This window comes from Suricata suricatta, chromosome 1, assembly GCF_006229205.1.
Source record: "Suricata suricatta isolate VVHF042 chromosome 1, meerkat_22Aug2017_6uvM2_HiC, whole genome shotgun sequence".
In the NCBI taxonomy this organism is placed as follows: domain Eukaryota; kingdom Metazoa; phylum Chordata; class Mammalia; order Carnivora; family Herpestidae; genus Suricata; species Suricata suricatta.
The window spans coordinates 150899181-150914834 of record NC_043700.1 but is presented as its reverse complement, the minus strand read 5'-3'; the positions used below and the strand labels follow the sequence as shown (position 1 = coordinate 150914834).

At 37.7% G+C, this 15654-nt stretch overlaps 1 protein-coding gene across 1 annotated transcript in view; it reads left to right on the top strand.

The window, feature by feature from the left end:
- Window positions 1-342: 342 nt before the first annotated feature.
- Window positions 343-15654, top strand: part of ARL9 (ADP ribosylation factor like GTPase 9) — an 18877-nt gene continuing 3565 nt past the window's right edge. The window contains exons 1-3 of the mRNA XM_029945561.1: window positions 343-754; window positions 4105-4267; window positions 6931-7106. Of these exons, the coding sequence (XP_029801421.1) occupies window positions 494-754; window positions 4105-4267; window positions 6931-7106 (600 nt within the window). The 5' untranslated portion in view covers window positions 343-493. The remainder of the gene's footprint in view (window positions 755-4104; window positions 4268-6930; window positions 7107-15654) is intronic.

The following is a 15654-nucleotide window of genomic DNA, read 5'->3' as shown; positions in this document are numbered from 1 at the left end:
CTGGGATCCGTGCCGGCCTGAAAGGCTTTTCTGAGATACTGCTCCCCAGACCAAGGGATTCCTGCCGTAGTGCGACCTGCCGAGGAGGTGGTGTCACGGTTGAAATGGGGCAAGGGAGGAGAGGCTTTTCCTACGCGGATGATCGGCACTGTGGGTCTCCCAACTCCCGAGCCTGGTCCTCCCCACCCCTCTGGGTTTAAGGCTTCCTCTAGCTTCCCAGCCAGCTCCTCCCCTCTCCTCTATCCCCCTCCCCTCGCCCCGGGTTCGGCGAATCTGCTGCGTGGCGTACCCCGCTAGTGGGCGCGAGATGCCCGGCGGCAGCCAGCGCGCCCTGAGACTTCCTCGACCGCACAGTGACCGCGGGTGTTGTCTACGCCGCGTGGACCTACGTCTCCACCCTGCGTGCGCTCGGGGCCCACACCTGCCAAGATCCAGAGCCCAAGCTACAGCGCGCGGGCGCGCGGAAGGAGGGAAAAAAATTAGGGCGGTGGGGATGGAGAGGGGGAAGGTGAAGAAGAAGGGGAAGGAGCCGGAGACGGAGAAAATTCGGGAAAAAGGAAAGGAGAAAGAGAAAAAGGAAGTGGAGAAGGAGAAAATTAAGGGAAAAGAAAAGGAGAAAGGGAAGGAGAAAAGTAAGTGTAGAGAGGAGGAAAAGAAAGATCGAGAGACCGAGAAAGAGAAGGAAGGACTTAAGGGAAAAGAAGACAAAGCGAAGGAAGATAACGCCTTGACTAAGCCCCCGCTGGAGCCTCGGGTAAGGGGTGGTGCTTCGGACTCGCTGCTCAAAGCCATTGTCCGCTGTCAGGCCGAACACCACCGGCTTTGTTAGGTCCAAGGCCCCGACCCGCGGGAGGGAATCCGGTCTCCTTAGAGGGCATTTTAATCTGTGGATGGGAGCAGGTATGCCAACCTCGCCGGACCCATCGCTACACCTTCTCTCTGTCACCTGCCTCACCCTCACCCCTAACTACACCTGCCCCTGCGTCCCAACCCTCGTGTGGTCTTGCGTTGAGGAAGAAGAGGTCCGGGTTGGTCTTCACTGGGCCGGAACAGCCCTTCTGGGGGCCCCATTTCTGTCCAGCGCCAGCTTTGGCGCACACGCCGCCTACAGCACGGAAACCGGCCCCGAACCCTCGAGGCGCACGGGCTCTCCAACCTAGTCCTTTCTTTGTAAGAAAGGGTAGGGTTGCTGAATTCGTGCAGGGTGTGTTTTAGGGCTAGACCTTCTCCGTGGTTACAATAAAAATTGTTTTCAGACCACCAGCGCCCAGGAGGGATGGTCACAAAGTTTTAACTGAGAGGTCTCAGAAACCAGGCGCTGCAATCACAAAAAACCAAATACCTATGATTCTACTTATATGAGGTACCCAGAGTAGTCAAAATCATACAGAGTAGAACTGATGATTGCCTGGGGCTGAGGGATGGGAGAGTGGAGAGCTAGCCGTGACTACAGAGTTTCAGTTTTACAAGATGAAGAGCATTATGAATGTAGCTAATTCCACTGAATTATATGCTTAATGATGGCTAAGATGGTAACTTTTATGTGAATTTTACCCCAATTAAAAAATTGAGGGTCGTGGGCTAGGATAGAAAGAGCAAGCATTGTTTGAATCCTCTTAATGGGCTTCCTGCTCCTGGAGTTCCTGAGGTCATAATAATTTGAATTATTAACTGAGATTTGATTTCTGGTAAAACACAGACTATGATAGATCCATATATCGTTAAAGGAATGACTTTTCATAGGGAACATAGGTGTTCAGAATCACAAATTGTTTCTGAACTCTTGGTTAACAATAATCCCAGCTTTCGTTAAGAGGTTAGATAAACATGAGAAAGCGTGTATTTTAGTATGCATTTTGCTAAAAATAAGGTAAAATGTAAAGTATCAGTAACTGCAGAAGTTCTAGAAAGGATGGTCTTAGGGACAGTGATATGGTTGGAAAGAGTAGGAAACTGTTTTAATTCACAACACTTCATAGGATCTCAGATACCATTATTTTAGTACCACTGAGAAAGAAAAAAAAATGCTGCCAATCAAAACATGACATACCATGAATTGTAAAATCCTCATTTCAGAGATGTTAAAATGTGGGAGGGAAAAGTGTATCTTGGAATTGATGAAATACGTTGGGGTAGCCTTGAGTGTGGGGCCATATGTGGAAGCAATATGGGAGACGCAATCCACACCATACAGCCATTTCTTGGGCCCACCTTTACTTTAAAGCATGGAATTTTAAATCATCCTATAAAGTATCTCCTGTCTGTCATTCCCTCTTCCTTCCCATGACACTCCCAGAATGACACTGTAACATTTAGATGCAGAGGGGAGGGAACATGGATGGAGGTAGGAAATAACTATGGAAATACCATTTGCTTTAAGAGTCATCAAGAATTAACTCCAGGGGCGCCTGGGTGGCTCAGTCGGTTAAGCCTCCGGCTTTGGCACAGGTCAGATCTCACATTCGTGGGTTCGAGCCCCGCGTCAGGCTCTGTGCTAACAGCTAGCTCAGAGCCTGGAGCCTGCTTCCAGTTCTGTGTCTCCTTCTCTCTCTGCCCCTCCCCCTCTCATGCTCTGTCTCTCTCTGTATTAAAAATAAATAAAACATTAAAAAAATTTTATAAAAAAAGAATTAACTCCAAAAACATGTACTTTGTCTTTTTCTAAAAATATTTTAAAAATATTTATTCATCTTTTAGAGAGAGAGAGAGAGAGAGGCAGAAAGGGAGGGAGTCTCAGAATCTGAAGCAGGCTCCAGGCTCTGAGCTGACAGCACAGAGACCATTGTGGGCTTGAACCCACAAACTGTAAGATCATGACCTAAGCCAAAGTTGGTCGCTCAATTGACTGAGCCACCCAGGTGCCCCAACGTGTACTTTTTCTAATTCTGATATTCAGAAGACAGTTTTCATAAATCATGCTCTCTTACAAGATCCCATTAGACCAGAACTTAAAATATCTTACTCTCACATAGATCTTATTTTTTAAAAAAAGAAAAATAAGAACGGTGAAAAAAATTCACTTTTTTCCAGAAACCCAGTCTAAATCTAATGTCAACTTATAGTATTTGAGTACAAATGTAAAAGATTATTGTTATTTCCAAACCAGGGCCATTGAAGACAATTACTGTGTTTTTGTGCATGAAAAACTTTTCAGCAGCCTGTTTGGGAAATAGAATTGAATTCCTGTAAGCGATCTTGCTGTGTTGTTGGTCATTTACTACTGATCACATTAAATTTTGCACCCTAAAAGCCGCTTTTATGAGCACTCTGAACTTTGTCTTCATACCAGTCTGCCATGCTTGTCTCTTAATCACTTGTCATAAAAATTTCTAAGGCTGGTATGTTGGTGGAATGCTTCTTTCTAAAGTTTGTGTCAAGTTCAACAGGTTTTAACATCAGGTTTTAAAATAAATGTCCATTTGTGATTGGAACTGGTTTAACAATTTCTATAACCTTAGCCTTTTCATTTAATCATAATACTTATATTAAAAAGTGTAAGAAGGGAACTTTGCTCTAAAGTCTTTTAATCTAATGATTCAATTGCGAAAACAAAGCAGATCAATAATAAGAGACCTTAGATGCTTACATGCCAAATGACACAGTCAGTACATAAACCATAGGGATCCCAAGATCTCAAACACACTGAATTCTGGTGCAGTCCCCAGTGGACATGAACTCAAGAAGCAAAATGAAGTGTGAAAATTGATCCTGTGATCTATGGTACCTCCTATAAATCTTGATATATATAAAGTCTATGTTTGATAGATGGATCAGGAGTTGGGGGGTGAGGGGGGTGGTGTGATTAATATCACATAACTAAATACAAACTGGTACGGTTTGTTCTAGACATATTAATTCTTTTTAAGTAAGCTCTACACCCAGCCGTGGAGCTTGAACTCATGACCCCAAGACTAAAAGTCTTGTGCTCTACCAACTGAGTTCAGCTGGGTGCCTCTAGACATATTAAATTTTTTGTGAAGTTTTGCTCTGGTTTACAGTTCCACAATTATCATTGGGTCCTACCACAGGCAGGCACACTGCCAGGAGCCAGGAAAACAAGGCCCTGGTGGCATGGGTTTATTGTTTTGTCTTTTGTTTTCACAGGAGAAAAATAAGCAGATCCTTGTGTTGGGCCTGGACGGAGCAGGAAAGACCAGTGTTCTCCACTCTCTAGCTTTAAACAAAGTGCAACACAGTGTGGCCCCCACCCAAGGTTTCAACGAAGTATGCATCAACACTGAAGAAAGCCAAATGGAATTCCTGGAGAGTAAGCCCTCTTTTTCATTAGTAACAGGAGAGGCTCATTGTGTTATACCTTAAGCCAGACATACTGTTAGCAACATTGCATCCTTATGAAAAGTAACACTGGGTCAGATTTTCCTACACTTTTAGAATGCATATATAGTTTAATAGTGCAGTGGATGGACAGAGGGAATCAGCTTCTTTTTATTTTCTCCTTTCTGCGGTGCTGGTATAAGAGGGAGCTGAAAGGAACGCTACAGCAGCCCCTCTTAAACAGCCTCTCTCCTCTCTTACTACCTCTAATAAACATGCAGTCTACGTAAATAAAGTGTACTGCCATCTCTGCAAATGAAACTATAAAAAAAGCCTCAAACCTCTTTTTGTAACTAGATGGTAGCCCAGAAGTCTCTAAAGTAATTCTGGACTCACCACTTCTCTAAATATTGCTGTTCCCCAAAGTTGTGTAGATTGTCTTCTCTTTATACCCTCTCCTTGGATGATTCCATCCATCCTGTTGGCCTTAAATATCATCCCTCTGCTAATGACTCGCCAGTTTATCCATCCAGCCCAGATATATCCAGATACCACCTGACATTTCCACTGGATATCTAATTGGCCTCTCAAACTTAAAATGGTCAGAACTAAGTGCTTAATTCATCTCCATGTCTGTTCCTTTCCCTATAATCTACTGGTCAGTAAGGGGCTCTTCACGTATCATGCTACTCAAGCCAAAAAACTAGGGGTCACCCTTGATTTTTCCTTCTGCAGCCCTACTTCCAGTCCTCAAATAAAACACTATGAATTTTTCTACCTGTAAAATAAATCTTGAATTCATCCATTATATCCTTTCCTACTGTACCTATTTGAGTTGGAACCTATACTGTCTCTTAGTCAGATTAGTGTCATCACCTTTTTGACTTTTGCTTTCATCCAGTTACAAAAGAGAAAATGTGAACCAAGAAATTGGTAAATGTGTAGGCAAATCTTTTAGCTGCCAACATTATTAGGAATAGAGTTTTCCATTTTTTTAAGAAGCTCTAGGAGAAATAATTTTAACCAAATATATAACTAAGAAAATAGTCTCAAAATATAAAAAGTAAAAAGGAAGGAAGGGAGGGAAAGTGGAAGAATCCAACCAGGGGGAGAAAGGGACATATCCTACCATTGGAGTGAGGGATTTCAACATGTTGTCAATTACTGATAGGATCAAAACTGGGAAAAAATCAGGAAAGATATGCGACACTTGAACATAACAGGTTTCATCCAATGTATAAGATTGTCCAATTAAACAATTTTAGCTACATCCCAAATATAAAATATATGTTCTTCTGAAATACTCATGGAACATTTGCCAAAACTGACCACTTAATGGACCATACAGTAAATCTTAACAAATTTTTTGAGAAGGGGCATCATATAAACCATGTTCTTTGACTACATTGCAATTAAATTATAAGTTAATAACAAAAAAATAAAAATCCCCTATATAGGTGGCATGTCATAGTGTCACACACACACACAAAGAACAACCCAAATGTTCATTCATGCTTAAACTAAATATGTTAAAACCATGTGAATAACTTAGATGACAAAACATTCTTTTAAAAAATTAACACGAAACACTTTAGGGAATTAGCCAACTCTTTAATAGGAAAACAAAAGAAAGGCAAATCAAGATGCTGTCCCGGTAGTATTTTAAATGTTTTTGTTAAATTCCTAAAACAGGGGTCTTCAGACTTTTTCTGTAAAGGGCTAGGCAGTTAACGATTTAGCTTTGGGGTCCACCTGGTCTCTGTGCAGCTACTAGCCTCTTGTAGTGTGGAAGCAGCCATAGATGATATGTGAACAAATCCACATGTCTCTGTTCTGATAAAGCTTTATTTGTAGACACTGAAATCCAAATGTGATATAATGTTCATGTTATGAAATGCTATTCTTTCTTTTTTTTCCTAACATTTAAAAATGTAAAATCCGTTCTTTGTTCATGGGCTATGCAAAAATAGGAGGTGGGCCAGATTTAAACTGTAGGCCATAGTTTGCCAACCTCTATTCTAGGAGAAAAATAAAAACTAAGTTCATTGTATGTATATTATTATCATTACTAGTAAGTTTCTTCTGGGAAGAGTTAGCAGAATGAAATAATCTAAAGGCATTATTTTTCTAAGGCAAGTATTTCTTAATGTTCACAGGATCATATTAACTCTTAGTGCAATATTAAGAGGAGAAATTAGTTCTGGGATTTTGACAAAGGGAAAAGATTGTGCAAGTGAGGTTGGCCAGTGAATTCAGTCCATCTAAAACTTATCTTAGAGAAAGATGTGTTTTAACCCACCACCCTGAGTTACATTAGTAGCCTACTCCCATTCTCTGAGTTTACAGATAGAATGGCAGTGGCCCCTGGGGTGGCTGTGTGTACACATCAGGAGGCCTCCACTGCAGTATCTAGTGTCTTTATGTTGATTCTTTGTATTCAAGAATGATTGTGCCTTTTGTGGAGGGAAATGATTGAACCATTCCCTCAGTCGCAGCTCTCCGGTCATTCTTCAAACTGGGTACGCTCTAACACAGTGGTATTTTATCAAAACACCGGTCCAGTGTTTGGATATTATCTAAAAGTATCTTTCCTGCCTCCTCAGTGCACACTTCTGCAATGTTTTTGGTGTCTTCTTTCTCTACTATTCTCTGTAGTTGGTGGCAGTGAACCTTTCCGTTCCTATTGGGAAATGTACCTGTCTAAAGGATTGCTGCTGATCTTTGTAGTAGATTCAGCAGATCACAACAGATTACCTGAAGCCAAGAAACACCTTCATCAATTAATTGGAACAAACCCAATCCTTCCTCTGGTGGTGTTTGCAAACAAACAGGTAAAAATCTGTGCAAATATAAGTGGTATTCAATAGCTTTATTATCAATGAGAGAAATAGAAATGTCTACTTTTAATTGCTAGATATGTAGCAATATGCTGTATATTCAGTTTAGTTTATGCTTATTAGATCTACTGGATTATAAATTCCTTGATAATAAAGACCATTATTCATCTTTCTGTCCCTTAGAATACCTCGTATACTGTACATAGTAGAAATTCAACAAATATGTGTTGAATTTAATTTCAATAAACATTTATTGATGGGTTAGTTGATTTCAACAAATATTTGAATGTCTACCATATATAAGGAAATAGTTTGTTTTGGAGGAATTAACCTGACCTGATTTTACTTCTCACATGTACACTTAAAGGTCTTAAACTATCATGGAGAAATTGGAACCCTTGTACAATGTCATTGGGAACGTAAAATGGTGCAGCCACTATAGAAAACAGTATGGAAGTTCCTTAAATAATTAAAAATAAAACTCCCATATGATCCAGCAATTCCACTTCTGAGTATATACTCAAAAGAATTGAAAGCGGGCCCTGAAACAGATATTTGTACATCCATGTTCACAGCAGACTTATTCACAAGAGCCAAAAGGAAGAAGCAAACCAAGTGCCCATCCATGGATGAATGGATAAACAAAATTCGATATATACATACAATGGGATATCATTCAGCATGAAAAAATGAAATTCTGACACATTCTATTACATGGATGACCCTTGAGGACATTATGCTAAGTGAAATAAGCCAGTCACAAAACCACAAACACTGTGATTCCGCTTTTATGAGGTACCTAGAGTAGTCAAATTCATAGACACAGAAAGTAGGTTGGAGATCACCAGGGAATGGGAGGAGAGGAGAAGGTGGAGTTACTAGTTAATGGACAGGTTTATATTGATGATAGTTGCCTTGGGTTGGAGGAGGGAGAAATGAGGAGTTACTGTGTTGTGGGTGCAGTTTCAGTTTTTCAAGATGAAAAGACTTCTGGAGGTGGATTGTTGCACAAAAATGTGAATGTACAGAACTGTACATTTAAAATGGTTAATATGGTAAATTTTGTTATGTTTAACTTACCACAATAAAACCAGTTTAAAAAAAGTAAACATCTATAGCACTATAATACTAAAACCCCTCTCTTAATTGCCAAGGTTGTCAATCACTAGAAAACTTGATTCTCCCACTACTTCTAAGGGCAAATGTTTATGGAAGTAAACTAATTACAAATGATGACCTAAAGTAGGAGCCTATGTTACAGTCTGGTGTAGAATCTAGTTCAGAAGATTTTTTTTTTTTTTTGAGAGAGAGAGACAGAAAGAGAGAGAGGAGAGAATGCATGTATTAGGGGCAGAGAGAGAGAGGAAGAGAGAGAAAATGGGGCATTTGGGTTATTTCCAATTTTTTATTGGTATAAAAAGCGCTACAGTGAATCTTCATGTATGTGTTTCCTTGTAGAAATGTATCAACATTTCTCTAGTGCATATACCTTAAGGGGAATTTCTGGGTTTTCAGATTTGTACGTACTCAGTGTTACTAACCAAGTTTTTCCCCAAATATATTGCACCAATTTATTCTTCCAGTAGCAGAATATGGCAGTTTTTGCAGCTTCATATCCTTCTCAGTACTTGGTATTGTCAAACTTTTTCATTTTTATCAATCTGATGGGGCTGAAATTTTATCCTGTTATTCTAATTTGCATTTCCTTAGTTACTAGTGAGCTTGAACATCTTTTCAGATGTGCACTGGTTATTAGTCTCAAATTTGTTTCATTCTTTGAAACTAATTTCTACATCTGTGAATTGTCTTTTAATATCTTTTTTCAAATTCTTATTAGGGTGTTCATCTTTTTTTATTTGAGTTGTAGAAATCTTGTATATCTTTTGGAAAATAATCCTTTGTTACTTCTATGCATTACAAATATCTTCTCCAGCAACCTGTTGACCATTATTTTACTTTGCTTATGGTTCTCTTTTTTATGCATAGCTTTCCATTTATTTTTTACATCACCATGTTAAAATATTTTATTTTAATCCCAGTATAGTTAGCATACAGTGTGATATTACTTTCAGGTGTGTAATATAGTGATTCAGTTGTTCCATATGTTACTCAGTGCTCATCAAGATAAGTATACTCTTTAATCCCCTTCACCTATTTCACTCATTCCCCCCTCCTCCTCCTCTGGTAACTGTTCTCTATAGTTAAGAGTCTGGTTCTTGATATGTCTTTTTTTTTCCTTTGTGTCTTTCATATCTTAAATTCCACTTATGAGTGAAATCATATGGTATTTTTCTTTCTCTGACTGTCTTATTCACTTAGCATTATGCTCTCTAGATCCATCCATGTTTCTGCAAATGGCAAGATGTTATTTTTTATGGCTGAGTAATATTCTATTGCATATATATAGACCATATCTTCTTATTTATATTAATATATACTATATATTATATTTATATTATATTTATTTATATTAATATATACTATATATTATATTTATAACAATTATATTTATACTATAAACACAATAAATATGAGTACATACATATTTATATATAATATAAATATAATAAACAAGAGTATATATATATATACACACACACCACATATCCTTTAGCCATTTATCTATTGATGGACACTTGGGTTGTTTTCATAGTTTGACGATTGTAGATAATGTTGCAATAAACCCAGGGGTGCATATATCCCTTTGGTATTTTGATATTTGTTGGGAAATTACCCAGTAATTCATAGAGTAGTTCTTTTTTTTCCTTTTTCTTTCTTTTCTTTTCTTTTTTTTTTTTTTGATAAGTAAACTCTACACCCAGTTTGGGGCTCAAACTCACAACCTTGAGATCAGAGATCAAGAGTCGTATGCTCTACTGACTGACCCAGCCATAAATGCCAGGGTAGTTCTATTTTTATTTTTTTGAGAAACCTCCATACTATTTTCCACAGTGGATGCACCAGTTTGCATCCCCACCAACACTGCATGAGGGTTCCTTTTTCTCCACATCTTCATCAACACTTGTTATTTTGTATGGTTTTGATTTTAACCATTCTGACAGGTGTGAGGTGATATTGTGGTTTTGAGTTGCATTTGCCTGATGGTGAATAGTGTTGAGCATCCTTTCATGTGTATCTTTGGAGAAATGTCTGTTCATGTGTTCTGCCCATTTTTTAATTGGGTTATTTGGGGTTTTTTTGGTTTTTTTTTGTGGTGTTGAGTTGCACAAGTTCTTTATATATTTTGGATAATAACCCTTTATCAGATATGTCACTTGCAAATATCTTCTCCCATTCAGTAGGGTTTCTTTTTGTTTTGTTGGTTGGTTGGTTTTAGTTTTTGTTTGTCTTTAGCTTTGGGGTTTTTTGTTTGGTTTTGGTTTTGGTTTTGTTTGTTGTTTTTTGTTTTGTTTTATTTTGTTTTGCTTTGCAGATGCTTTTTATTTTCATGTAGTCCCAATAGTTTATTTTTGCTCTTGTTTTCCTTGCATTGGGAGACATATCTAGAAAGATGTTATGGCCAATGTCGGAGAAATTATTGCTTGTGCTCTCTTCTAGGATTTTTATGGTTTCAGGTCTCACATTTAGGTCCTTAATCAATTTTGAGTTTGTTTTTTGTGTGTTGTATAAGAAAATGGTCCAATTTCTTTCTTTTGCATGTTGCTGTCCAGTTTTCCCAACACCATTTGTTGAAGACACTTTTTCCCATTGCATATTCTTGCCTTTTTGGTCTTAGATGGATTAATTATATAACTGTGAGCTTATTTTTCTGAGCTTTCTAACTCTGTTATATTGACCTCTGTTTTTGTGCCAGTAGCATACTGTTTTGATTACTGCAGTTTTGTAGTATAACTTGATGTCTAAAATTGTGCTACCTCTACTTTTGTTTTTCTTTTTCAAGATGGCTTTGGCTATATGGGGTCTTTTGTGGTTACATACAAATTTTAGGATTTTCTTTTAGCTCTGTGACAAATGCTCATGGAATAAACTATTTAAAAAATTCTCGTGGTACATGATAGGGATTATAGTAAATGTATAGATTGCTTTGGGTAGTATAGATATTTTAACAATATTTGTTCTTCCAATACATGAGAATGGGATGTCCTTCGATCTCATTGTGTTGTCTTCAGTTTCTTTCATCATTGTTTGTAGTTTCCAGAGTACAGGTCTTTTACCTCCTTGGTTGGGTTTATTCCTAGGTGTTTTATTATTTTTGGTGCAATTGTAAATGGATTGTTTCCTTAATTTCTCTATCTGCTGCTTCATTATTAGCATCTAAGAAATGTAACAGATTTCTATACATTGACTTTGTATCCTGTGACTTTACTGAATTCATTTGTCAGGTCTAGCAGCTTTTTGGTGGGGTCTTTAAGGTTTTCTATATATAGTATCATTTCATTTGCAAATGGTGAAAGCTTTACTTCTTCCTTATCAATTTGGATGCCTTTTATTTCTTTTTCCTGGATGATTGCTGTGGCTAGGACTTCCACTACTATAGAGTGGACATCCTTGTCTTACACCTTTTTTGCCCCCAAGAATGATTGATTGATTGATTGATCTATTTATTTACTTGTTTGTTTTTGAGAGGGGGGGTCATAAGTGAGTGAGGAGCAAAGAGAGAAAGGGAGAAAGAGAGAAGAGAAAGAAGTGGGGTTCACCCAAAGTGGGGCTCATGCTCACCCAAATCGGAGCTCAAGCTCACCTAATGGGGAGCTCATACTCACCCAAAGCAGGGCACAAACTCCCCTGAAGTGGGGCTCAAGCTCACCTGAAGCAGGACTTGAATTCACAAACCGTGAGATCATGACCTGAGCCAAAGTCAGATGCTTAACTGACTGAGTCACCCAGGTGCCCCATCTTTGTCTTATTCCTGACCTTAGTAGAGAAGCTCTTTTTTCCCCCCTGAGTATGATGTCAGCTGCTGTGGGTTTTTTATATAAGGTCTTTATTATGTTGAGGTATGTTCTCCTTAAAACTACTTTGTGTGTGTGTGTGTGTGTGTGTGTGTGTAGCAAGGTATCATGAATGGATGTTATACTTTGTCCAGTGCTTTTCTGCATCTACTGAAATGATCACATGGTTTTTATCCTTTCTCTTATTGCTGTGATGCATCACATTGATTGATTTACAAATATTGAACCACTCTTGCATCCCAGGAATAAATCCTACTTGATTATGGTAAATGATTTTTTAAAAATATATTGTTGGGTTCAGTTTGCCAATATTTGGTTGCAGATTTTTGCAACAAAATCAGACGTATTGACCTGTAGTTCTCCTTTTTTTGTGGTGTCTTGTTCTGGTTTTGGTGTCAGGTAATGCTGGCCTCATAGAATGAATTTGGAAGTTTTTCTTTCTCTTCTATTTTCTGGAATGGTTTAAGAAAAATAGATATTAAGTCTTCTTTAAATGTTTGGTAGAATTCATCTTAAAGCCTTCTAGTCCTGAACTTTTGTTTCATGGCAGTTTTTTTATTATTGATTTGATTTCATTGCTGGAAATTGGTCTGTTCAAATTTTCTTTTTCTTTATAATTCAGTTTTTGGAGGTTATATGTTTCTAGGAATGTAACCATTTTTTTAGGTTGTCCAATTTGTTGGCATATAATTTTTCATTATATTCTTTTACAGTCATTTGTATTTATGTGGTGTTAGGTTTTTTTTGTTTGTTTGTTTCTGATTTTGTTTGAGTGCTCTCTCGCTCTTTTATTTTTTATTTTTTTAAATTTTTTGATGAACCCAGCAGAGGTTTATCAATTTTGTCGATCCTTTCAAAGAACTTGCTTCTAGTTTCATTGATCTGTTCTGTTGGGGTTTTTTCTTTTTTTAAGTTTCTATATCATTTATTTTTGCTCTAATTTTTATTATTTCCTTCCTTGGCTGGCTTGGGGTTTTGTTTCATCTTCTTTTTTGTAGCTCCTTTAGGTATATTGTTCAGTTGTTTATCTGAGAGTTTTCTTGCTTCTTGAAGTAGGGTTGTATTATTATAAACTTCCCTCTTAGAACCACCTTTGCTGCATCCCAAAGATTTTTGACCATTGTGTTTTTGTTTTTATTTTTTTTCCATGTAATTTTTGATTCCTTGGTTGACTCATTCATTATTTAGTAGCATGTTATATAGCCTCCATGTATTTGTACTCTTTCCAGATTTTTTCTTGTGGTTGATTTCTAGTTTCATAGTGTTGTGGTCAGAAAAGATGCATGGATTAAGTTCAATCTTTTTGTATTTGTTGACACTTGTTTTGTGGGTTGATATGTAATCTGTCCTGGAGAATGTTCCATGTGCACTTGAAAAGGATGTGTATTCTGCTGTTTTAGGATGGAATTTTCTGAATATACCTGTTAAATCCATCTAGTCTAGTGCATCATTCAAAGCCAATGTTTCCTTGATTTTCTATATGGGTGATTTGTCCATTGATGTAAGTGGGGTGTTAAAGTCCCCTGATTATTATTGTATTACTATGATTAGTTCCTTTATGTTCGTTATTAACTTTTTATGTATTTGGGTACTCACATGCTGGGTGCATAAATATTAACAATTGCTATATCTTCTTGTTGGATTCTCCCCTTTATTATTATGTCTGTCCTTCTCTGTCTCTTGTTACAGTCTCTGGGCACCTGTGTGGCTCAGTCAGTTAAGCATCCAACTTTTGATTTCGGCTCAGGTTATGATCTCGTAGTTTTTGAGTTCAAGCCATGTGTTGGTCTCCACACTGACAATGTGGAGCTTGCTTGGGATTCTCTCTCTCCCCCTCCTTTTCTACCCCTCCCTCACTCTCTCAAAATAAATAAATAAACTTAAAAATTATTTTTGAAGTCTGCCGATATAAGTATTGCTACCTCAGCTTTCTTTTGACATCCATTTGCATGATAAATATTTCTCCATCCCTTCACTTTCAGTATGCATGTTTCTTTAGATATGAAATGAGCCTCTTTTTAAATTTTTTGGCTCTACGTCCAATGTGGGGCTTGAACTCATGACCCCAAAATCAAGAGTCATATGCTCTACTGAGCCAGCCAGGCAACCCTGAAATGAGTTTCTTGTAGCCAGCACATATATGGGTCTTGTTTTTTTATCCATTACATCACTCTATGTCTTTTGATCAGAGCACTTAGGTCTTTTACCTTTAAAATAATTATTGATAGGTTTGTATTTATTGCCATTTTGTTACTTGTTTTGAGGTTGTTTTTGTAGCTCTTCTCTGATCCTTCTGTTGTTCTTTAATGGTTTGCTGGCTTTCATTAGTGATATATTTGAATTCCTTTTTCTTTCATTTTTGCATATATATTACTGGTTTTTGATTTGTGGTTACCATTATGTTATATGTAATACCTACATATATCATTCTATAATATGTTAATGGTCACTTAAGTTTGAAACCATTCTTTCTTCTTCTCCCCACCACATTTTAGGTATATGGTACTATACTTTACATCCTTTTATTTTGTGAGTCCCTTGACTTATTTTTACATATATACTTATTTGTATTGCTTTTGTGCTTCCTACTTTTCTTACTATTACCTATGTTCTTTCCTTTCCACTCAAATAGAGTCCCCTTTAACATTTCTTGTAGGACTGGTTTAATGGTCATGAACTGTTTTAGCTTTTGTTTGTCTGGGAAACTCTTTATCTCTCCTTCTATTCTGAATGGTAGCCTTGCTGGATAGAATATTATTGGCTGCAGATTTTTTTCCTTTGAATATATCATGCTGCTCCCTTCTGGCCTGAGAAGTTTCTGCTGAAAAATCTGATAGCCTTATGGGATTTCCTTGTATGTAACTATCTTCTTTTCTTTTGCTACTTGTATTTTTTTCATGTTTATTTATTTTTGAGAGAGAGGGAGAGCACACAAGCAGAGGAGGGGCAGAGAAAGAGGGAGAGAATATCCCAAGCAGGTTGTACACTGGCAGCCAGAGCCCAATGGGGGTGGGGTTCGAACCCATGAACCATGAGATCATGAGGTAAAATCAAGAGTTAGACCCCCAACCACTGAGTTACCCAGGTACCTCTCTCTTGCTGCTTTTAAAAATCTCTCTTTATCATGACTTTTTGCCATATTTATTACTATGTTTCTTGATGTGGACCTTCTTGGGTTGATTTCATTGAGGGATCTTTCTGCCTTTTGGACCTGAATATCTGTTTTCTTGCCTAAATTAAGAAAGTTTTCAGCTATTATTTCTTTGAATAAGTTTTCTGTCCCCTCTTCTCTCTGTTATTTTGGGATCCCCATAATATGAATATTATTACCCTTGATGGAGTCACTGAGCTGCCTACATCTGTTCTCATTTTGCATATATTTTTCTCACCTGTATAGCTTTCCATTTCTAATCATCTATTTTATCAGTGCTTTCCCTTGTGGTTTGTATCTCTTCATCAAATTGAATAAACAGCCATTTAAAAAAAATAGTTTATTGTCAAATTGGTTTCCATACAACACCCAGTGCTCTTCCCCACAAGTGCCCTCCTCCATCACCACCACCTCTTTTACCCCCTTCCCCTTCAACCCTCAGTTCATTTTCAGTGTTCAATGCTCTCTCAAGTTTTGC